The sequence below is a fragment of the Lacerta agilis genome, chromosome 11, assembly GCF_009819535.1.
Source record: "Lacerta agilis isolate rLacAgi1 chromosome 11, rLacAgi1.pri, whole genome shotgun sequence".
Classification (NCBI taxonomy): domain Eukaryota; kingdom Metazoa; phylum Chordata; class Lepidosauria; order Squamata; family Lacertidae; genus Lacerta; species Lacerta agilis.
Genome location: NC_046322.1, coordinates 1098818 through 1122453, shown reverse-complemented (window position 1 = coordinate 1122453; position 23636 = coordinate 1098818). Strand labels below are relative to the sequence as shown.

The following is a 23636-nucleotide window of genomic DNA, read 5'->3' as shown; positions in this document are numbered from 1 at the left end:
AAAACACCAGAATGAAACTTGGAACTCTGCCCACCGCCTCCTTGTTGAGCATTTGCCCTGATTTGCTTGCACAAAGCTCAGATTGTTGTTGTTTAGTCGTGTCTGACTCTTCGTGACCCAAGGACCAGAGCACGCATTGTATTTGATCTTTATTGAGCATTCATCCTGATTTGCCCGCGGCAGGAAGGGAGGTGCTCAACAATGAGCATTCGTTCTGCATTCATGCTGAATTGCCTGCAAGCTGCTCATTCGTTTCTCCCATGGATCACACCTTCATCCCACCTTTTTCAATGCACATCCTCATCACTTTCCAAACTGCAAACAGTCTGATTATTTTATAAAGCAGATTTGTCAGCCTGGGGCAGCGGAACTTTTAACTCCACTTTTAATTCCACAAACCTATATTTCCCAGGTTATGCTTGGATTCCCTCGCATGAAACACTCACAGTCCAGATGTGCCCTTAGTTATCTCCTAAGGAATAAATTCTCCTAAGGAACTGTGGAGTGATGGATGCACTCTGCTCCTGCTAGATGACTCTCAGGGCCCCATCCAACTCCCCAGTTCTACAGTGGCCAACCAGGCACCTCTGGGAATGCCGCAGGCAGGACACAAGCCCAACAGCACACAGCAGTGTTCAAGGGGGCAAGCGTCTGCCTCTGAGCCCAGATGGAACAGGCAGTTTTCTGCAGAACTCTAGAAATGCTTATTGCTTCTCCCAGTCATGGGGTGCTCTTCCGCACCTCGGGAAAACAAATGCATGCCAGATACCTCACAAGATTGCAAAAGGACCAAGTTTCCCCTACTCCATACAACCTTAGGGCTCAGCTATGCCGTTGCATTGATTGACTTAATTTATTCAACATGTAATGAGATGCGGGTGGCACTGTGGTCTAAACCACAGAGATCGGAAGGTCGGTGGTTCGAATCCCCACGACGGGGTGAGCTCCTGTTACTCGGTCCCTGCTCCTGGCCACCTAGCAGTTCAAAAGCACGTCAAAGTGTAAGTAGATAAATAGGTACTACTCCGGTGGGAAGGTAAACGGCATTTCTGTGCGCTGCTTTGGTTCTCCAGAAGCGGCTTAATTATGCTGGCCACATGACCCGGAAGCTGTACGCCTGCTCCCTTGGCCAGTAACGCGAGATGAACGCCGCAACCCCAGAGTCGTCCACGACTGGACCTAACGGTCAGGGGTCTCTTTACCTTTACCTTTTTTTTCAACATGAAGTACTTGGTACGTGCCCCCAATCAGCAGGATGGTAACCTGGACTAGCAAAGTTACCCAGGAGAAGGCAGGCATAGATAGTCACACTACGTAGACCAAGGATGGGGACCCTGGCACACTCCTGAGACAGTTGCAATCCCAGCTCTCTCCAGCCAGCATGTCCACTGGTCAGCAGGAAGGGCGGGATTGGAGTCCCCCCCACATCTGGAGGGCCACAGGTTCCCCCTCCCCGATGCGCCCAGAAGTTGGTTGTATATATTTCATGCCAGGGCAGGTGAGGTAAACATACATTTCTGTTTAGGGGAAACACGTGTGACTCATGGCGAGAAGATGAGATGAGATCTCGGCAGTGAATCACATCGGAAAAGGGCAGGAATATCCTCAGGTAACGGATGCGAGGAAGCAATGGGTTATCCTTAAAGGACCGCGCCAGAGACAGTCAAAAGGCCTCCCCCAAACTGCCCCCCCCAGATACAGCCAAACTACAGATCCCAGCACCCCTGGCCAGAAGCCATCCTGGCTGCTGGTCTTGGTGGGTCAGCGTCTCCATTAGATCAGCTTCTCCGGGGTCACAGAGGGTCTGGGCACCCACTTGCTTTGGGGCTATGTGGAGGCCTCTGGCTAGCCAGCGCTGGCAGTGGGAGAGAGATGCTGAGCTGGATGCTCCGTGGTCTGAGCAAGCAGAGTGCATCTTCTGTCCTGCTAGGCCAGCCCCTTTGCCAATCTGGTGCCCTCCAGATGTTTTGATCTATAGTTCCCACAAGCTCCAGCCAGCACAGAAAAGGGTGGGCAGGTAGATTAGGGAACACCTCTCTAAAATGGGCAAGGAAGGTCTTGGGGGCTTTTCAGTTTAGAGAAAAAGTGAGGCCACAGGAAAGAAATTTGCGAAATCATCATGGCATTGAGGAAGCGGATAGAGAAAAGCTTCCCTCCCTCTCTCATGAAGCTCGAACTTGGGAACATCCACCAGCTGAGTGTTGGAAGATTCAGGACAGATAAAAGAACGTGCTTTTTCATGCAGTGCAAACTAGGGAACTCACTGCCACTGGAAGCAGTGATGGCCGCCAACCTGGATGGCCTTAAAAGAGGATCAGACAAATTCAGGGGGGGGCTATGGGTTGCTCCTAGCCACAGTGGCTAAGTCCTGCTCTCCACAGTCCTGCAGCCAGTTTGCAAATACCAGTCGCTGGAAACTGCGGGAGGGGAGAGGCCTCTGGTGCTCAAATCCTGCTTGTGGGTAGACCACTGTGAGAACAGGATGCTGGACTGGGAGATCCGGCAGGCTCTCCTTATGTGCAAGCCAGGGATGCACGCGTGTGCACAGAGCCCAGGTTCCCGCAGCCCCGAGCGGAGGCTGTCATATGCTCCATGCAGCCCGTGCATAGTGCGCTGACGTCTGCGGGGCCTCCAGAGCGACTGCATGAATGAGGCCATTCACTCCCGTCAGCCGTGTGACATCGAGCGGATCCCTGTCTCTCGGAGGGAAAGGTGTGCCCGTGGGTGGGTGGGCGGGCGCGTCAGCGAGGGGGCGTGTGGCAGCGCATGGCTGCGAGGGGGGAGAAGCCGTTCGCCACGTCACGGGATTCACTTGCAGGGTCTCTCGCCCCCACACTGCTGGCTGCGTCGTCTGGTGGGAGCATCTTGCAGCATTGTGTAACTTCCGACGCCCCCGGCGCATCGCCTAAAGTGGGCAGAGCGGGAAGCAAGATTTGGGGCAGGGGGAGGAGAGAGAGGAGCAGCAGTGGGGGGGCAACTCCTGCCCATTCAGGAGCACTTGGTACTCCCCAGCCGTGGAAGGCGAAGAGGCAGCCACTCCCGGCCTCTGGTTGCCAGGCACCAGCAAATCTGGTTGCCAAGGGTACGGTAGCCATGGCAACGCAGCCCTGCCACAAGCTATGCACACTCTGAACGTGCCTGTGGCTGTTCAGACACAACCTCCTTTTTGGGTGTGTGTGAAAGACACCCCCCCCCCCCCGCAGAAACTGGGAGTGCATGCCCCCCACCCCCCAAAGAAAGGGGGAAAGGGTCACCTGAAGCTCATGTAGCTCAGCCTGATTCTGAGCACACACGTATTGTTAAGGGAATTGAAATGGGGAAGGTGAGATAAGAAAACAGCCTCTCCCAACCTGGCGCTCTCCAGAAGACTTGGACTGCAACTCCCGTGAGCCACAGAATCCTGGGCTGTGCTGGCCGTGGGTAATGGCAGTGGCAGTCCACACACATCTGGAGGGTCTGTGGGAATGTTTAGGGATGCAGGAGAGGATATATTGTTTAAGATATCCTATTCCAACTTGTGTTTACAAGTTCAGCAATATCAGCAGAGTTAACATTCCCCCTTTTAAACACACACAGCGGATAGCTTGCTCAGTCTCGCTAGAGTCTCTTTATAAAATGTCCTGGTATTTTCCCCTGATTAATCCCTCTCAAAATAAGACACTACACAGTCTTCTATAAAAGCGTAAAAAGAGTTTACTTACACATCTGTTCACAAAAGGATCCCAGAAGGCAGACTTAAAGCTTAGAAGATAGTATAGATGTGAAGACTGTCTCCATACGGGAGAAAGCCCCTTTGAGCATATTTCCCTTAACTAGATGCTGCTCTGTTGAGAAGCCGATCCAAAAGAGAGAAGATGGGAGTGTGGTCCCTGTGGTTTTGTGTTAACCTGCCCAGGTGAGACCGCACCCATCTCCAGGTACACAGAGGAAGTCCATCCCAGCCCAGGAGAAACAGCAAGTTCCGACTGGCTGGCCTAGAGACCCTTTCTATGTCCACTCTAGCAATAACAAAATAAAATAAAAAATTCCTTCCAGTAGCACCTTAGAGACCAACTAAGTTTGTTCTTGGTATGAGCTTTCATGTGCATGCACACTTCTTCAGATACCTTCAGACTCTAGCAATGTTGTGTTTGACTGCTCCTGTACTTTACATCCCACAAGGTCCAGGGCCGGATTTAGGTTTGATGAGGCCCTAAGCTCCTGAAGGTGATGGGGCCCTTTCTATGTCCAGCTCTCCTTTGTCAACAACAAATTGTCTCTGTTTTTTGTGTTGAATATATGCTATACTGTACGGTAATTTATCTATGGTAGTTATTAAAGCCATTTGCACATAACAAAATATGTATTTTATTAAATGTACATCCAGGGGTTTTTTTTTCCTTAAAATTTTTTTGGGGTCTCCAAGAGAGTAGGGCCCTAAGCTATAGCTTGTTTAGCTTATACAGTACGTAAATCCGGCACTGAGGGTCCCAGGCTGGCGCAGAGGGCTTCTTGTTCCTGCTTTGCAGGGCGGAAGAACACTTGAGTGCCTTTGCAAGAGACGATGGTCCCATAAGAGGAGTTAAGAGGAGACTGGTAGGAAAGTGCAAGGTTTGCATCTCGTACCGCATTTCCCTGAGTGACCTTGGGGCTGGGGCTGGGGCTGTGCCGGCCCTGGTGTTCCCTGGCTATTGCTGGGGCAGAGGGGGCCCTTGGGAGGCACAGTTCCGTGATCCTGGGGTTCTATGAATAGATAGATCGGTCCCTGTTGGCCTGATCCAGCTGCCTCTTTGTATGTTCTCACATCCCTGCACCCTGGGAGCATGAGATAGTCCAGAATCCCTGGGGGTGGCCCAACTCCCCCCCCCCCAAAAAAAATATATCATGCCCTCCAACATTTCTCTGATGGAAATAGGGACGTCCTACTCAATAATGATGATGATGATGATTTTCTTATACCTGGCCCACCCAACTGGGTTGCCCCAGCCACTCTGGGGAGCTTCCAACAGATATAAAAACAGATAATAAAACACTACACATTTAAAAACTTCTCGCTACAGGGCTGCCTGCAGATGTCTTCCAAAGGCTGCATAGCTACTTATCTCTTTGGCTTGGAGTTCGCATAACTCTGTACCTTCCAACATTTCTCCAGTGCTGGAGGAGACTCTTGAGAGTCCCATGGACTGCAAGAAGATCAAACCTCTCCATTCTGAAGGAAATCAGCCCTGAGTGCTCACTGGAAGCACAGATCCTGAAGCTGAGGCTCTAATACTTTGGCCACCTCATGAGAAGAAAAGACTCCCTGGAAAAGACCCTGATGTTGGGAAAGATGGAGGGCACAAGGAGAAGAGGACGACAGAGGACGAGATGGTTGGACAGTGTTCTCGAAGCTACCAACATGAGTGTGACCAAACTGTGGGAGGCAGTGGAAGACAGGAGGGCCTGGTGTGCTCTGGTCCATGGGGTCACGAAGAGTTGGACACGACTAAATGACTAAGCAACAATAACACGGAGTCCAGTGTTTCAGGATTCCAAGTATTCCTTCTGTGCCCCAACGCACAATGGTAATCCCTCCCTGGCATGCTCTGGTCCATGGGGTCACGAAGAGTCGGACATGACTAAATGACTAAACAACAACAACAAAGGAAAAGCGGGACATTCCAGGGTCAGATCAGAAACCGGGACGGCTGGGAAATAGGGACACTTGGAGGGACTGCCATCTTCTACAGGCAGAGAGGCGCCTCCGGCTCCCTTGGGGAGATGACATCACATCCTTCCTGCCACCAAGCGGGTTTCCAGCCCAGCTCCTGGCAAGTTTCCCACCTGCACAGCGAGAACGGCGACTGTTGAGTGGGAGGACACACATTGCCTTTCATGGCGGCAGTGGGGGGGGGAGGCGCATCTCACTTCTCACCTAGAACAATTCCCACGCTTGCCTGAATGCTTATTTACAGCCTGCCAGCCCCCACACCACCCCCAGGCACCGCTGAGCTCCCAGCCAGCAGACCTGATCCACAGGTGGCCCCCTCCTCTCCCATCAACACAGACGCTTTGCAGCTGCCCGTCTCCAAAGGAGGCTCCCCAAGCAGAAATTCTCCCCCCTGGGGCACCAATGCCACCTGCGCCCCTTCCACCCAGCACTCCTTCTCAAGATGCATTGGGAACTAAAGGAAGAAGAAGAAGAAGAAGAAGAAGAAGAAGAAGAAGAAGAAGAAGAAGAAGAAGAAGAAGAAGAAGAAGAAGAAGAAGAAGAAGAAGAAGAAGAAGAAGAAGAAGAAGAAGAAGAAGAAGAAGAAGAAGAAGAAGAAGAAAGAGTTTGGATTGGATATCCATCTTTATCACTAGCCGAAGGAGTCTCAAAGCGGCTCACATTCTCCTTTCCTTTCCTGCCCCACAACAAACACTCTGTGAGGTGAGTGGGGCTGAGAGACTTCAGAGAAGTGTGACTAGCCCAAGGTCACCCAGCAGCTGCATGTGGAGGAGCGGAGAAGCGAACCCGGTTCACCAGATTACGAGTCCACCACTCTTAACCACTACACCACACTGGCAGTTCCCTGTCGAGGGTCTCCCCACACTGGGCATTCTACCACAACCTCTGAGCAGTGAGCAGCCATGGAAGGGGGTGGAGGAAAGCCCCCCACAATCAGGCTAGGGGCCCATCCCTTGGTTGTAGCTCCTGCAACTGGGCTCATTCTTTGGGGATGCTGATGGAGACACCTAGGCGGCCAGGTGAGGCCAGGGGCTCCATCTGGGTGGGGCTGAGGGGCCAAGGCCCCCCAATTTTTCAAGAACGGGGCCAGGGCCCCTCCATATTTTGCAGCAATGTGTGCATGCCACGTGCGTACTCCATGCGATATGCTCGCGTCACTCACGCCGCATGCCATGCTCAGGTCACATGCCCAGGCATGCGTGTGACACATCAGCACATTGCGCAACATGCACAAATGATGCCAGCATGTCGGGTGGCATACACAAATGACATCAGCGTGTTGTGCAGTGAGCACACATGACGTAAGCACATCGCATGGTGTGTGCGCATGGCGTGAGCATGCTGTGCCAGCCGCCTCAATCATGGAGGCAAGCCGGTGCGCTTGGCTGAGGTCCTGGTCTCACAAAGGAGCTCATCTGACCTGTTCCGCATGCTCCTCTGGGGAATTCTAACCCTCCCTGGGTACAGGACCCCAAGAATTGGAGGGCATTCAGCTCATTTGAACTAGAATGAAGCAATGGTTTGGCTCACCATAAACAGAGCTTGGCCAGCCATCTGTAACACATGACTTCAGTGTGATTCCTGCATTGCAGAGGGTCGGACTAGATGACCCTCGGTTGGCCCTTCTAACTCTACAATTCCGGGATTCCATAAGGTTGTTTTCTGGGCCCGCCCTGCTGTGGCCCCTGCGATTTGCAGGCTGAAAGCAACAGGTGTATCGATGCCATAGCCTGGGCCAGTACACACTCCTTGCTTGCCCACCGATTTTTGCCCACTGAACCATGCCAGCCAAACCGGGGAGAGTCCTGCTTGTGACCACCTGCCATCTTTGCTCGGGGCGAGGCCAACGCCAGGGTCCTGCCAACTCCCGACGTGAGCCAGGCCCGTTTTCTCCCAGGGAAAGCTGCAGCCTCCTTCCACGAAGGACAAGTCACCGTCTAAGTAGCTCATGTCCCTCACTGCCCCCTCCACCACCTGAAAACAGCCACCTGGGGGTCTAGAAGCCGCCGCACCCCCCCTCCAGTTCCTGAGCCAGGCATGCGGCTTGCCAGCCTCAGCTGCAGTCAGGCGGGGGTGGGGTGGGGATTGTGTATTTGTGTGCTTGCACAAAGCGGGGGGGGGGCGTCTGGCAGCGTGTGGCTCCCCGTCAAGTTTGCAGGGGCTGGCAGCAAGTGGGTGGCGGAAGCTGGCGGCACAGACATTACAGCTGAAGGGTACCAAGGCTCCAGTGCCGTCTGGGTCCCCGATGCTGCCAGCAAAGCTGTGTGTCGTCCCAGGAAGACCTTTCAAGGGCAGAAATTTCCCTTCCGAACCCATCTCCTGTCTACCAGGATACCTCTGCCCTTAACCTAGATATGGAGAATCACATTACCAAAAAGAAAGGTACTCTGTGCATGCCCAGAGGTCTTGATCACTTGTTCCAAGGCACCGAAAACACCCTGGGGAGCTTTCCCTTTTGCACTCCTGCAGAGAAAATGGGGAGTCTCGAATGGCGGGCAGGCATCACCAATGCCCCCCCTCCTTCCTGGAAGAAGTTCTAGGGATGTGGGTGAGGGGTGAGGTGGGCATCCTCTGTTCTCCCCTGCCTCCCACAACACAGGAACTGGGTTCAGAGGACGAGAGAGAGGACGCCTCCTCTTTCCTCCTCACCCCAAAGGCAGCTTGGGGAGGGGCAGGGAGAGGAGAAGGAGCCCCTTCACGGTCAGATGGGGCTCAGAGGGGGCAGAAGCAGGTTTGGGAAGGGAGCCCTGCCCCCTGCTTTGCCCATGGCAAGGCCACCATGAGGGTGCGGAGCAGGAGGCAGAGGGAGGTCGCTGCCTTGGGAGGTAGAAAATGCCTAGGAATGTCGGCCACGGGGTCTGCAATGCCGGCCCAGAGCTAGCCTAGATTCAGCTCCCGGTCCGGTCAGATTTTGTGCACAGAAGGGGGGGGCACCATCTTGTCCTTTGGCTCGGGCTGCTCCAGGGACAGAGGAGAAGGACTCAAGGTGCCCCACACCTCAAGCGCCCCACTTTGGGATGCTCTCCCCAGGGAGGCTCACCTGCCGCCTTCCTTACACACCTTTAGGCACCAGGTGAAAACCTTCCTGTTCGTCCAGGCCTTGGGCTGATTCATATCAGATGCTCAATGTGTTGCTGGAGGGGCACGGGCATGGCTGGGGGGGGGGTGCAGCTGCCCCCCCATCAGGTAAATAAATAAAAATACTTAACTGACCGATTGTGTCCTATATAACGCCACTCTGGCCCCCCACCCCCAACATAAAGCCTGCCTCCCCCAAATAAATTCTGTCTATGCCTATGGGGATGGGGGATTATTGGTTTGTTGCTCTTCTTATTTTCATTATGTATTTGGGGTTTTTATATTGCATTTTATGTTGTGATATGTAATGAATAATAACTATAATAAACACATGCATTCCATTCCATTCCATCGAACTTTGAAGAGACGGCAACATTTGCAGCTTCTCAGTTGGGCAGAAGAGACTTTCCTGGCCAGCCATTGATTGCCATGACTACTCTGTTTTTGTTTTTGTATGTAATTTTTATTACGTTTTCTGTTTTACAATTTAAAATACTCATTTTACATCCTTACGATATCAGTGACTTCCCTTCTTCTCTTTCCAGGGTTCATTTTACATATCATAAATCCCTGCATTACTATACCATTCAGCAACATTCATCAAAACTTGTTTACACTGTTGAATTTATCTTAAGGCTGCCGACGTTTTCAGCTGTAAATTGCCATGACTACTCTGGGCACACTAGCTAAAGATGCTAGACAAGCCTCTCCTCCCTGCCTTTTTCAGCAGGGGGCCGGTCCACTGTCCCTCAGGCCTTGTGGGGGCCGGAATATATTTTGAAAAATAATAATGAACGAATTCCTATGCCCCACAAATAACCCAGAGATGCATTTTAAATAAAAGTACACATTCTACTCATGTAAAAACACTCTGATTCCTGGATCGTCCACGGGCCGCATTTAGGAGGCGATGGGGCCGGATCCGGCCCCCGGGCCTTAGGTTGCCTAGTACCCCTGATCTAGATTGTTAGCCATTTTTGCCTCCTGCGGGAGTGAGTTGAGTTCCCTAGTTTAGCCATGTGTTACATGAAGAAGAACTCAAGGCCCATTCACTTCCGCGGCTCCTGGGCCCGCTGCTTAATGGTGCTTAGGAAGGGGGGGCTGCCAGTGACTCCCCAGTGTTTTGGTCCCCCCGAGAGAAGCCAGACTCCTTGTCCCTCGCTGGGTTCTGGCAGTTCTGCCCAGGCTGTTCTGGGAACATGGAAGCTGCGTCAGCTGACTCCTGGCGGCACAGCCAGTCTCTGCGCCGAAACAGCAGACGGTGCTTCTGCCACCCTGCCGACGTCTTTGCCGGCGTCCCAGATGGCACCGCTCTGAGTGCCGATCAGGGCCACGTGCCCACGTGCTGCTGCCGTCATGGAGAGAGTGCCAAGCAAACCAAAGGCCGGGCCAGGCCACAAACGGTTGGGGAAAGAGAGAGACCCTCCTCAAGGAAAGGAGAGCGCCAGCCACCTCTGGGGCCTGGCCAGGCGTGGATGGGATGAGCCATAGGGAGGGCACACGCTCTTCATAGGACCATAGAATTGTAGGAAGGGATCCCAGGGGTCATCTAGCCCAACCCCCTGCAATGCAGGAACCGCAGTCAAAGAAAGGAAACTCAGGTCTCTCAGCCTGTACATCGCAAGCTCGCACCCTTTCGCTCTGGATGAATCCATCAGGAGCAGCAGGCACTACCCCTGGCCACGGGCTCACAGTCCCAAGCACAATCTAACGAGAGGCAGTGTGGTGCAGGGGTTAGAGTGCCTGACTAGGACCTGAATGACCAGGGTTCCGATCAGGGGTCAGCAAACCTTTTCAGCAGGAGACTTGTCCACTGTCCCTCAGACCTTGTGGGGGGCCGGACTATATTTTGAAAAAATAATAATGAACGAATTCCTATGCCCCACAAATAACCCAGAGATGCATTTTAAATAAAAGGGCACATTCTAATGTAAAAACATGCTGATTCCCGGACAGTCCGTAGGCCAGATTTAGAAGGCGATTGGGCCGCATCCAGCCCCGGGCCTTAGTTTGGGGGCCCCTGGTTCAGAGCATCACTTAGCCACGGGGTAGCCTGCCTCTCAACCTAACCTTCCTCACAGGGTTGTTGTGAGGATTAAATGGGGAGGGAGAACTATTTGGGCCAGTTTAAGCTCCTTGCAGGAAAAGGTGGGATTGAAATGCAATAAACAAACAAACCTGAGGCCCCACCAGAAGTCTGGATCAAGACTCAGGGGAAAGGAGGAGGGATATAGCAACCCCCCCCCCCAAAGGACAGCTAAGGATGGGGCTTAGGGGAATGTCCAAGTTCTGGCACGAGCATCATTAACGGGGGAGGGATGTGGTGTGGGAAAAGGAAATGGGTGAGGCTGGGGGCTGTTCGGAGAAGGGTGTTAATAAGAGGGTATTCCAAGCACAAGGTTTGGAGGGCACATGCCAGTTAGATCAGAGAAGCAGAGACCCCCCAGAGAGGAAAGTGCACGTGTCCCATCGGGACCATCTGGGAACCATCCAAGCCTCTGAGCGATGGGAGAGCGCCCCCTGCCGCGTGGCTGGAAAATCGCTGCCCAGGAACGCGGCCCCTTTGCGCACAAGGGAGTGGGGAGGCCGCCTTGGGGACCCTCCCTAGCCTTCACTCTTAAAGGTGCAGGGACCCTGGCCTCTTCTGCCCCACACAACCATTGCACACAGCGGTAGCAAGGAGAAGCAACCATCTGGCCCCTGGACTGGACTCTTGAATCTTGTGAACTTGGGCGGAACTTGCTTCCAAGTGAGCGTGCATACAGTCTCACGCTATTAGGCAAGTTTGCAGCAGTATAGATTCACACATCCAGTGTGTTCAGTGGCCAACTGACCAGAGAAAAACACTGGGCTTTCAGCAGCAGCTTCACCCCCAGCAATCAAGAGATGAAGATTTTAGTTTAGAGAAAAGGCGAGGAAGATGCGGCGTGACAGAAGCGTTCAGGATTAGGCGTTGCACGGAGAAAGCGGGCGCAGAAAAGTTCCCATAACACTAGAAGTTCGTGGACATCCAGGGAAGCCGATTGTTGGAAGATTCAGGACGGAGAGGAAAAAAGTCCTTCACGCAGCGCAGAGTTAAACTGCGGAACTCCCTCCCACAAGAGGCAGCGATGACCACCGACTCGGCTGACTTTAAAAGAGGACTAGACGGATTCATGGAAGAGGATAAGGCTACCGGTGGCTACTAGCCAGCATGGCTATTCCCCCCTCCACTGTCAGAGGCAGTTATGTCTCTGAAGGTCAGTCATTTTTCTGGAAGCCACTCAGGGTGGCTGGGGAAACCCAGCCAGATGGCGGGGTGTAAATTATAAATTTATCATCATCATCATCATCATCATCGGGAATCTCAGGCCAGGCTCTTCCGTTCCCCCAGGCCAGTACGGATAGGATGAAGCGCCAAAGTACAGTATGCAACTTGGGTGAGGGTCGCACGCTGCAGCCATGCGCCAAATTCCTTTGGAATGTGGCGAATTGAATTCAACGGGCTTTACCTTTGAGTAAACATGCACAGGATTGGGCCCACGATAGGTTACCAAAGGGCCCGACGTTTTTGCGGTTTCCCTTCCCGGTGTCTTCAGCTGCAACCCAGAAAGGCAGCTGAGACCCCGTCCCTTTTGCAGAAGCGGCGCATCCCTTTCCCAGCCTCCCTCAGCACCTGAATCCCATTCTGGTTGTGAGCAGGAGCAGGCTCGGCCCAGCTGCGCGCGCTTAAGCCCCATCCTCGGCCTCTCCCTCCCTCGCGCAGCCAGAAACCCCCGACCACATTTAACGGGTCAGAATGGATCCCCCGGCGGGTGTGGAGGAGCAGGCGCTCGCCTTGCAGCCCACCCTCCGCCTGCTGGTGGGCTTGCTCATCCCCTGCCTGCTTCTCCTTTTCCTCCTGAACTGCTTGCTCTTGCTGGGCTGGAGACCCACCTGCCGAAGGGTCGGGAGGCGGGAGCTCGGCCAGGCCCCCCCGGCTTCCCCACAGCTCTTCCAGGTGGTCTCGGGCAGCGCTGTGCTGAGGCAGGGTGACAACGGCAGGGTCGTCCTGCAGCAGCTCCTGCAGCCAGCTGAGGGCCCCGGGGGGCTCCGTGCCTTTCCGCTCCCCTTGTCCTGCAGCGGGAGGGCGGCTCCATCCTCGGGGTCTAGGTCTAGGGGGGCGACAAGGCCCCATCGCAGCAGCCAAGCTCCGCTTAGGGGCCACCCGGGGAATGGGACACCCCGGGGAACTGTTTCCTCCTCCAGTGACCAGGACAAGCAGCCCATCTTGGTGCCCCCCAACACTCCCGTGAGTGGCTCAGGGACGGGGGTAAGTAACCGGTTGAGCTAATAGGGGGCGGGGAGAGTGGCAAACATTGCTTGGGGGCTGCTGTTCTTCCTCTCTCTCTGAGGAAGATGTTTTATGCTGAGTCTGACCAATTTGTCTTTTGTAAACTGCTTGGAGAGTTGTTTTTTCTTTGTATATTTTTTAATTAAGTTTTACAAGTATTGTTTACATTCAAATACAATCAAATTTTATGCATATATAGGATTCCCTGAATCCTTGTACTTTCTCCACCCCTCCTGTGGGTTCCATTGTCAATCTTTATCTGCTGTATGTTATAACGTTATCCAACTTTCCTTCAAATTTCCAATGTTAACCATAGAATTGTTACAAGTGTTATGACAATCCTGCTAACATTTTAAAATATTTACAGTGTTCTTCGAGATAACCTAGAAATTTCCCCCATTCTTTGTTAAATTTCTTGGTTTCTGACCCTCCTGGTCAATTTGCCATTTTGGCGTAGTCCATCATCTTGATTATCCATTCTTTTCTGGTTGGGACTCTATCTTCCTTCCATCTCTGGGCAAAAAGCATCCTCACAGCTGTCGTCATGTACATAAATAGTCTTTCCTGCTCCTTTGGTATCTCTTCACCTATAATTCCTAATGAAAAAGCTTCTGCTTTTTTCACAAAAGTTATCTTAAACATTCTTTTCAACTCATGATATATCATTTCCTGGAATGCTCCTGTTATCTTGCACATCCACCAATTGTGATAGAAAGTGCCTTCTTTCTCTTTACATCTCCAACATGTATTTGTAGCAGTTCTATACATTTTTGCTAACCTAGTAGGGGGTTAAATACCATGAAGAGTTTTTTCCTTTTACAATTGAGGGCTGTATAAGTTTTAGGAAATGAATATAAATAAATAAATAGAGTCCATCTACAGCATTATTCCAGCAGCACTCGCTCTCTCCCTTCCCTGCCTGGAGATGCTGTTGGGTGTGCTCTTCCAGGGAGCAATGCTCTTTCCCTTTAAAACAAAGCAAGATTCTAGCCGGGAAGCAGGGCTTTGCATCACCACCTCCTTTCAGCAGAAGCTGAGGCAAAGCTCCACCAACCACACTGCCAGGAGTGGGAGGAGATCTCCCCATCAGCCACCCCTCTCATCAACTTGGCAGGAGGTGAGGCATTCTGCAGAGCTTTGCCACCAGCCCCTATCTCCCCCTAGAAGTTGGAGAGACCAGTGGTGGAGCTGAGTGGCAGAACAGGTGTACTGCTGCTTGAGGAGGGCCATCTGAGGAGGCTGCCTCACCCACCCTGGTTGCTCCAAGCTCAGACCACATGGCTCTAAGAAGCCTCTCTTGAGTTCCTTTACCAATTATTTAGGACTTTCAACTCGTAACTAAACCAAGTTTTACTGCCTGTACAAGACCTCTCCTCATTCCAGAGGGGAGGGGTTGCGGGCGGGGTCTGTTTCCTGTGCTTGCAGGGGGGCATCTTCGGCCCCCTGCCTTGTCCCCTCCTTCCTGCCGTGCCAAGCCCCATAGCCAGCCAATAGGGCTGGCTGGGGGGCGGTGTCTGGATTCAAGCAGCCAAGGAAGTGCCATTTCCAGCCATTCTGTCCCCTTCTCACATCAGATATTGCTATACTTCTGACCTTGCTATGGATTTCAGTTGGTCACCTTGGTTGCCCAGGGGGCCTGGTAGGAATTTTTATCCATTTGGCAAATTGGCAATGGCCTCTTGGTTTTTCACCTACCTTGTAGCAACCCGTCACAACTTTATGGTATTGGCAGTTAGGCATTGGAATATTCAATAGAGGATGTAATATGTGTTGTGTGTTGGAGGTCAGGTTGTGCCCATCACCTACCTCCTAGGGGTATCCCTTTAAAGGGATCCGGCGGTCGTGGATCCTGTCCGATGCCCTGCTAGTGGCTAGGGCCATGGCACGACCCCTGGTGACATCAGGGGAAGCTTCCAGTTGAATTTGCATCAACAAGCTCCTCCCACTGGTTGTTAACCCTCTTGTCCAATGCCTAAGCCAATACCACCCACACGCCGTAACCAATAAAGTTGTGGCCTTATTTTGCCCATTAACCTAAAATATTGCGCCTGTGTGTTTTATTTACTCCACGCGGGTGGCGGGCCACCGACCTGCAACTCCCACCCCCCACAGAATGCTACATGGAAAAGCACTGAATCTGAGAGTTTGTAAGTAAACCATTTTTAACTTCTCAAATGTGTGGTCTTTTTCGACGCTAGAGGAAGAGGGGAACTTTGGAAGGAACTTAGAAGGGCATATCTCAAAGGTCTAACAGCCTATATTTCCATGCTTTTCTTTGCTGCACAATTTGTGGTTTTAAGTCTCTGTTGGGGGTTTTCTCAACACAGAGTACTTGCCCCAAACCTGGATCTTGGCATCCAGTTAATTCTCCTTTTATACCTATATTTTTTTCCTTGCCACCAACCGTTTCCCATTTCTAGCAGCTTATGGGGCTCTCCTCCAGCCCTGGACTTCCCCTCTTGGAGTCTAGTGGCCTTGCTTGTGTAGGCTTTACAGGAAAATGGTAACCATAGGGCAAGGCACAAAATGGACCTCTGCCTTCTCCAGAGAAGACGGAGTCAGGCATGGGTTTATCTAGCTCAGTAGTGTCTACACGGACGGCAGCTGCTCTCCAGGGTTTCAGACGAGGGTCTTTCTGTAAGCAAGGCAGATTCCCTATCACTGAGCTGAGCTCTTCATTTGGAATCGCTCTGTTTGGTTTTCAGGATATCCCAGATGGCACATTCAGCCACTGCCACACCAGCACCCAGAACAAGGTTTGCCGCAGTAGCAGGCCAGTGTCTGCCACCCACCCACAAGCGGTGCCTTTTGAGCATGGCAGCAGCATCCAATGCGAGGACCAGAGGGTGCAGTTCAACTCTGCAAACTTCACAGCCTCTCAAGGACCAGGCCTGGACTCGGACTTTGGTGCCAGCGCTGGTAAGTGAGTGCTGACACCTCCAGCCTGGGAGTGGGGGCTGCTTTTTATAGAGACTGCCTAGTGGAGGTTAGATTCTGTTGTGTTCTGCCCCAGGCACCTTGGGTGAAAGAAGGTGGCTGGTGATGAGCGGGGAGGATAAAGCTCTCGTCCCAGGAGAACCAGCTGCAGGAAATAGGGTGAATTTTGCCCAGTGAAGGGACGGGTTGTTCCTTCTTCCAACAAAGGCAGGGCAAGAAATAAGTACATAAGGTGAGCTTGCTGGATCAGGCCAGTGGCCCATCTAGCCCAGCATCCTGTTCTCACAGTGGCCAACCAGATGCCCCCAAGGGAAACCCCATGAGCTGAACCCAAACACAAGAGCCCTCTCCCCTCCTGTGGTCCCAGCAGCTGATATTCAGAGGCATCCTCTAGTCTGGGTTCAATGGACTGAGCTTGGGGTGACCCTGCTGCTGTGGGAATGTTGTGGATAGTAGGAGAGGATAGATTGATTAAATATTATCCTTCCTCACTCACACTAGTGAGTTAGTAGCAGAGGACATTCCTTTGTACATAGCAGGAAGCTAGTTGGGAGATTTGTTTGAATCTCTTGCGTTATGCAATTCAGTCTGACTTGTCCAGATTGGATTGTTCCTGGTAAATTCCCCTTTATTCCCTCTTAAAACAATAAGGACACAACAGCCTTCTTGAAAAGCAATGATAAGAAGTTTACTTACATTCAGTTCACAGTATGATCCTGAAGGCAGGCTTTAGTTTGTGATTGCAGAAGAGAGTGTGAGTTTATCCCATATGGGGATTGAGCCCATGTGCTGCTGGCTGAGAGCCAGCAGACAGCAAAAGAACATCAAGAGAACAGCATCAAGAGAAGAAATGGCATCAAGAGCAACAAGAGAAAGATGGCTGCGTGACTGGCCCTTTTATGGGGTCTCGCAGGGTCACGTTCATCTACCTGGTCAAACACAGGGGGAGGAGGCTCCAGACCAGGTGTGACAGGAAGTCCTCCTGGCTGGAGCAACATTCCCCTGCATGCCCACTTTAGGAAACAGGAAATGTTGTACTTGACTGCTACAGTAGTGTTACATCCCACAGGTGCTGGGCAGGATGTTAAGCCTTGCAGCGCCGGTGCCATCACTTCCTTGAGCAGCTGACTGATGCCGTTTCCAATAGCTTCTTTTCCAGCTTTGGCATTCCCAGTTGATTCAGCTCCCATGTCCCTCCCTCCCATGTCCTGTTCAATCTTCTTATTCTTCCTCCCAGGCACCATTTTTTATTTCAAGATCAGTAGGCACAAACGGTCCTTGCCGGTGTGTAATGGCAGGATAAATACTTTAAGCCAGGCCCGTGGCCCTCTGTTGGTGTTGCCTTCCAGCAAATTGGAAGACTGTTGAATAATGTTGGGCTCATGAAGCACACAGATCATCTCTTGCTGCTCTCCTTTCCATCAAGTGGATGCATAGTGGGCATTTTCAGAAAACTTGCCCTGCTGTTCTTAAAGCAGAATTGGGTCTAAGTACCAGCGCTAAACCCATTAAATATTTCTGGGTGGGGAGAGAGTTCAGGATAGGGAGATTAGGCCCCCCCACCCCCTCCATTCTTCCCACCGCCAACGTTCAATGGCTCAAAAGCACTCAACCATAACATGGACTGATTCATGGAATATGGCCAGCTTCCAGTTCCTGGAGAGTCTAAGTTTAGGCCCCTTTTCTTCCTCTCCCAGAATCAAAGCAAGAATTGCCCACATAAAGCAATGGGAAAATCCAGGAATTTGAGCAAAGCTGTGATTTGGCAGCATGATGTCATTTTCTCTCTTCGGAACACCCTCCCCCCCCCCCCCCAGCAGCAAAGACAGGCACTCTTCTCTTTGCCATTCAGTGTGAAACTGGAAGCGGGATCTGTTAGGTTTTCAAGGACAATTCATTCTAGTGGACACTGTTCCCCCTCGTTGCTAAGTCCTCATTGGCGGGGGGGGGGGGAGTTTTTGTTTCTTTTTTTGTCATCCTGCAAACCCTGGAGTCCCATCCACAAAAAGCCAGCAGATGCATTCCTCCGGTGTAGGATTCGGCCTGTTTTGGCTCCATAAGGACCCACGACAATTGGGGAATGAAGCAGCCATGAGCTAGGATGGTAGCTAAATTAGCAGGGCTGCTGGCATGTTCGGCCAATAACCGAGTGGCTTCTTCTACCCTCCCACCTGTGTTTTGCAGGTGTCTCTGTGAGGATCTTGTCAGATTGCGAAGGAAGTCCAGGAACACCCCTGTTGGGCCGGCTGTTTGAGTGGGACTATTATGACCCCACCTACAAGAGAGAAGATCAGCTCCACCGGCAGCTGCCTCCCATCCAGAGCAAGCAATACTGGCTCTAGTCCAGGGCAGTGGCAGCGGGTGGGTTGTGGGCCAGTGGCTCTCAAACAGATGCCTGCCCAGGTTTTTAACTTAATTTATTTTTTGTGCGTGTGTGTGTGTGTGTGTGTTTATTTATTTATTGTGTATTTTACCTGTTAAGCACTGGCTGCTAAAAGAAAATTCTTGTCTTATTGTCAAATGTCCAATTTGGAATGAGATTTGCACATCCCGCTGACGCACACTTGATTTGCACTCTCCCTCAAAGCCCTGCATTTCTCTGCACAAATTCAGCCACAAATGCATGGCCGCCCACCCTGTCAACTGCAAATCCCGTCACACAATCGGTTTAAGCAAAGGGACACTTGTGCTAGCATGGAGATAAAAAGGATTTAAGGGGAATTGGACACATTTACAGGGAGGGTCCATCTGAGCAGGTCTTGGATGGCACGAACTCTCGACGGGAATTGGTGGCATAGTCCAACTGGGAAGGGACTTGTGTTAAAAGAGAACACAGATACTCCTGGCACTATTTTTTGCACAGGCCTGTCGGAGGGTGGGAGGAAGCCCTCTGGGGAATCTGCCTCTCTTGCTGTGTCATGTAGTACCAGACTTGTGTTCTGTCAACTTGTGTTTTATTAAAGAAGATGCTGGAGCTTTTATTCTCTGCTCAGCCGCTTTTTATAGAATCACGGAATTGTAGAGTTGGGAGGGACCCCAAAGGGGCATCTAGTCCAATCCCCTGCAATGTGTGTAGGCAGGAGATGTTACCAGCAGCATGGCTCATTTTACCCAAAGGCTCTTGGTCTTGGAAAGAGTGTTGAATGGCTCCCCCACCCAGGGAAAGCACATGCTGTATTTTTCTGTCTATAAGACACCCCCTATTTTGGGGGGGCACTCAGATTTAAGAAAATGGGGGGGGAGTCACTATCCGTGCATAAGATGCCCCATAATTTTTGACATTTTTAAGGAAAAAAACCTAGTCTTATACATGGAAAAATACAGTAATTCATCAATAAGAAAATCCCCCGTTAGCTTTTCTCTCCTGCCCACCCACCCCTTTTCTTTTACACACCAAGCTTTCGTAGCCTGGAAAAAAGCTTGAAAGTGTCTAATGGAGTCTCTCAAGCAGGGGTGAGAAGCAAGACTTTGGACAAGACTTATGGAAAGCAGAGGGCTGTCTCCCTCCAGGCTGAGCAGCAGAAAATGGGATGCAGGTCAAGAGAAAAAACCGAAGTGTGCCTCCTTACACATTAAGGGGGCAGTCCTTGACCTTTCCTGCAGATTTATAAGTGCTGAGGTTACAGAACAACCGAGTTGCCGTGGTCTAGAGAAGATCTGAAGGACGCACCGCTATTGCTTCATTCAAGTGACTGGCCCAAGGTCTTGCCCAGTGAGCTTTATGGCCAAGTGGGGATTTGAACCCAGGTCTCCCAGGTCCCAGTGTGACGCTCTTAACCACTATTCATTCAAGTATGATACAAGTGTCCCAGCAGACAGGAGTAAAATCTTTTGAGTTGTAGCACATTTCTTGGAGGATGTACTAATGTGAGGCTGGCCTGACAAAAGCGACCAGGCCTAAGAACACCCTTGAGGCAGGTTCTGAGTCCATTTTATTAACACTATTTCTCTGTGCTTGAAATTTTGTGTTTGCTTGTTTTGGAACCATTGAGGATTGAGTTCAGTAGAAATGAGGTAAAACAGGTGCTTGCTTGAGCCCTAATCCCACTCACAATAAATAAAATGTTCTAGCAGCCAGCTTTCCTATGTAATTTCAGAAAACAGATTGCTCTTGGGGAGAGCTTCCATGCAAACCACTAGCACACAAGGCTAAAGATCTCCAACTTCAGATTTCCTTTGAAGAGCTCCTCAGTTCCATGGAGTGAAAAGGGGTGGGGGCACAGGACAAAAATAGCATTGGCTGAGCCAATTAAGGGAGTGTTAATGGAAGATTCCCATATTCCTATAGCAACCAAAGTCCGTAAAAAAGATTGCTTATTTTCAAGAGTAAAAACCAGAGAAAGTGGCTTTTGAACCTGAACACTCTGAATGCAAAACTGGTAACTGGGTTGTTGAGCAGCATCTCAGGCTGTTCTCTGAAGGGCAAAAACAAATAATAGTTTTATCTGTCAAAGCTGGAAAAGAGGGGTCCCATGAATGGCAGTTCTTTTTCTGCCTTTAATTTGACCCCAAAATACAACCAGCTTCTCTCACAGCAGCTCCAAGTAAGTCATAGTGAGGTGTTATTTGGAATTGCTAAGGATTTCTATCCTCCTGATTTGAGAAGCAACACAGCCAGTTTTTCACTCATAAATGTCTGGCTTGATCACAGAAGCAAGACGTCTTTTGCCCAAGGTTCCAAATTGCAATTGTGCCCGATATCACAAAGAGGACACAGAGGTGAGAGCCACAAAACATGTCACAAGTCGTCCTGAAGGAGAGTTTTATCAAAAAGGTTAGTTTAGCTCTTTCACGTGATGTCCTGTAGTGCCCATCTGTAGGAACACTCATGGATGAGCCTCTATAAAAAAAGCACACCCCAACACTAAGTAAGTTATATGTACATTTAAACTAAAGAGTGGCCTTGGTAGACCAGGCTCAAGGGGCCCCCTCTAGCCTAGCATCCTGTTCTCACAGCAGCCAACCAAATGTCCTAACTGGCATCTCACAAGCAGGAGACAGAGGCAACAGCAGCTGTGCAACTGGCAGTCAGAAGCATTTTGGTTTTGATACTGCAATTGTGTTTTATTGCAAGCGGTAGAAAATGTCGTTAATTCTGCCCTATGTAAAAAAAGAGCAAATCTTTTAGTTTAACTGGATGCTCTCAGGTATCTCCTTACCCTAATCCCATTCCCCTATGACAGGCATGTCCAACTCCCAAGAGACTGTGATTTATTCCCAGTACAGAGGGACCTTGAGTTACAAACTCCGCTGACCTGGAAGAGTTGAGAACTTTGCCCCAGGATGAGAACGGAAATCGTGTGCCGGCAGCACAGCGGCAGCAAGAGGCCCCATTAGTGAAAGCATGCCTCTAGTTAAGAAGTTTCAGGTTAAGGACAGACCTCCAGAGTGAATTAAGCTTGTAACTAGAGGTACCTCTTTATAAAAATTAAAAAAAACTGGCAGTGATCTACCCATTGTTTGGGGGGGGGCATGCGTGGGGGGGGGTAGACTGCCCAGAGTTGTTGAGCCCAGAGTTCTTCAGCTTTTATTTGTTAACTTTCGGTAAACTTTATTTAATCCCACGATCAATAAGGGTCCAGGATCAGCTGGAGATCTACTGGTTGGACATGCCTGCCCTGCAAGATACACCTCCATCCTGTTGTTCCCAGTTTACTTTTCTTCTAAACTGAAAAGCCACAATTGTTGTAAGCTTTCCTGAGGGAGTTTCTTCTGCCCCTTTATCATTTTGGTCACCCTTTTATGCACATTTTCCAGCTTTACAGTAAATTTTCTGAGATGTGGCAACCAGAACTGTGGACAGTGCAGTCAAACCATGGATTTGTGTAGAGGAACTGAGGCAAGTTTTTGTGTCACACCCTTTAGTCAGTAACCCTGAGGACAGGGACTCTTGTATTGGTAAGCAACTTTGGGAACCTCTTTTCAGCTGAAGAACAGGGTACATAAATACAGTATATGCATTAACTGTATTAGCTCCCAAGGTAACATTCAATGTACACACAGCTGTGTCCTGTCAGATGTGGATTTGGGAATGAAAAAGTCTGTGCAAAGGCTGTGCTATAGAGTATCTATCTAATCACTTTGAGAGAGAGCCTTACGCGAGTGCCATTTACAGCAGAACTGGTTGGGAAAGGGGCAAAACAGGCACTTCTCATTCTATCTGCACAGGGCCACGTGGATCTGTATGCAATGTAATCTGCTCTCGTTCAAAATAAAGAGCCCCGAAACCACTTCTAAAGTTAGCATGTGAACCAGAATGCAAAACGGCAGCTTTAAATGCTGATGAACCAGCCTAGCAACCACCATGATGAGATAGAGCTGGCATTTGGTGAAGAAAGAAATCCCTTCCAACCTGCCCAGGTCCCAGATGCTAGCTCTTGGTGCAGACTTTTGACTAACTCTTCTTCCTACCCACAAGGCATGCTGATGCCTACTTCTGATGAGGCATCACTAGGTTGAAGGGGGTGTCTCTAACATAATTCTAGCTTGTGGTGCCAACACAAAGGATAAGTAAAAAGGGAAAGAACCACTGTAAACACAAACAAAAAACAGAGCCATATTCCTAGAAGGGCCCAAGCAAACAGAGTTCCTGAAATTGTAATAATTGGTCTGGGGGTGGAATTCAGCCACCGAATGACAAAAACGGTGAACATGAAGATAATAAGAGGGGCAGGCCCAGCAGCTCATTAACTGCAAGCGGCTCCTTCTCCGAAATTGTGTTCTATGAAAGTGAGGCCCTTTTCTCAGTATTCCATCCCTGAAAGGTTGTTTATGTGCAGGCTGTTAGGATCATTTCATCACCAACTTTTGTTCTGCAGTTCTATGCCTTGTAGGGTACAATCCACTGGAAGCTTCTCCTATTCAAGCTCTCCCAGAACACGTTTAAGTTCTACACAGGTGGTCCTACTGATTCATGCCTCAAAAGTCAGCCACAGGGCCAGTATTATGGGAGTTAAGTGAAGTATGTTGGGTAAATGTGTTTTATTGTCTTTGTTCCCACAGAACTGAAGGAACACCCTGTCCTGATTATGCCCCAACAATTCAGGCCCTTCAAAAGCAAAGTTCCAAACCTCTTAAGAGTTGGTGCAGCTGTTAAAGAACTGTGAGCAAACAAGCCCCTGGTTCTCCCATCTATCCCATTTGCTGCTGAAGAGGAACCCACAACTCCAGCCCACCAAATCCCCACTGCACACAACAGGGGCAGGTATTGCATCTTTTACATCTGGCAAGCCCATCAGCTAGCAAAATCCTCGTTACCCCGCTCCTGGCATATCTGCTGTTTTAACCCAAACAGGTCCCTTTCTTCCCCCTTCTTAATCTGTTTCATCTGCTTTCCTTTGGTTTTACCCAAGACCTTTACCAAAGCCCTATAGAATCTCTACCCGTTCTCACTGGACAACTTCCCCATCAATTTCTAAAGCAAGTAACACCACCACCAATACCCCCCGTCCCTTTATCAGACCACATCCACATTTCCCCCTATGGCATGCTTGTAAGAATAACTCTGGCACTCATTTTACACGGAGCCTGTTTGTGTGCAGTTTCTAGCTACAAAATCCCTTTTGTGATCCAGTGCCTTTATTTTTGCTTTATCTTTCTTTGTCAACTATTGGGGTGCAA

At 50.5% G+C, this 23636-nt stretch overlaps 1 protein-coding gene across 1 annotated transcript; it reads left to right on the top strand.

Moving 5' to 3' along the window:
• Positions 1-12401: 12401 nt before the first annotated feature.
• LOC117054981 (protein huluwa-like) lies at positions 12402-18405 on the top strand. The gene is made up of 3 exons (XM_033164260.1): positions 12402-13058; positions 15785-15998; positions 18201-18405. Exons 1-3 carry the CDS (start codon positions 12546-12548, stop codon positions 18356-18358), a joined length of 885 nt encoding a protein of 294 aa, XP_033020151.1. The 5' UTR covers positions 12402-12545; the 3' UTR covers positions 18359-18405.
• Positions 18406-23636: the final 5231 nt, after the last annotated feature.

Bases quoted from the DNA above. Each gene is read 5' to 3' on its own strand.
- LOC117054981 (XM_033164260.1), top strand. From the start codon at position 12,546: ATGGATCCCCCGGCGGGTGTGGAGGAGCAGGCGCTCGCCTTGCAGCCC. The intron at 13,059-15,784 runs GTAAGTAACCGG...TTTGGTTTTCAG, and splicing joins TGAGTGGCTCAGGGACGGGG to GATATCCCAGATGGCACATT. The intron at 15,999-18,200 runs GTAAGTGAGTGC...TGTGTTTTGCAG, and splicing joins GGACTTTGGTGCCAGCGCTG to GTGTCTCTGTGAGGATCTTG.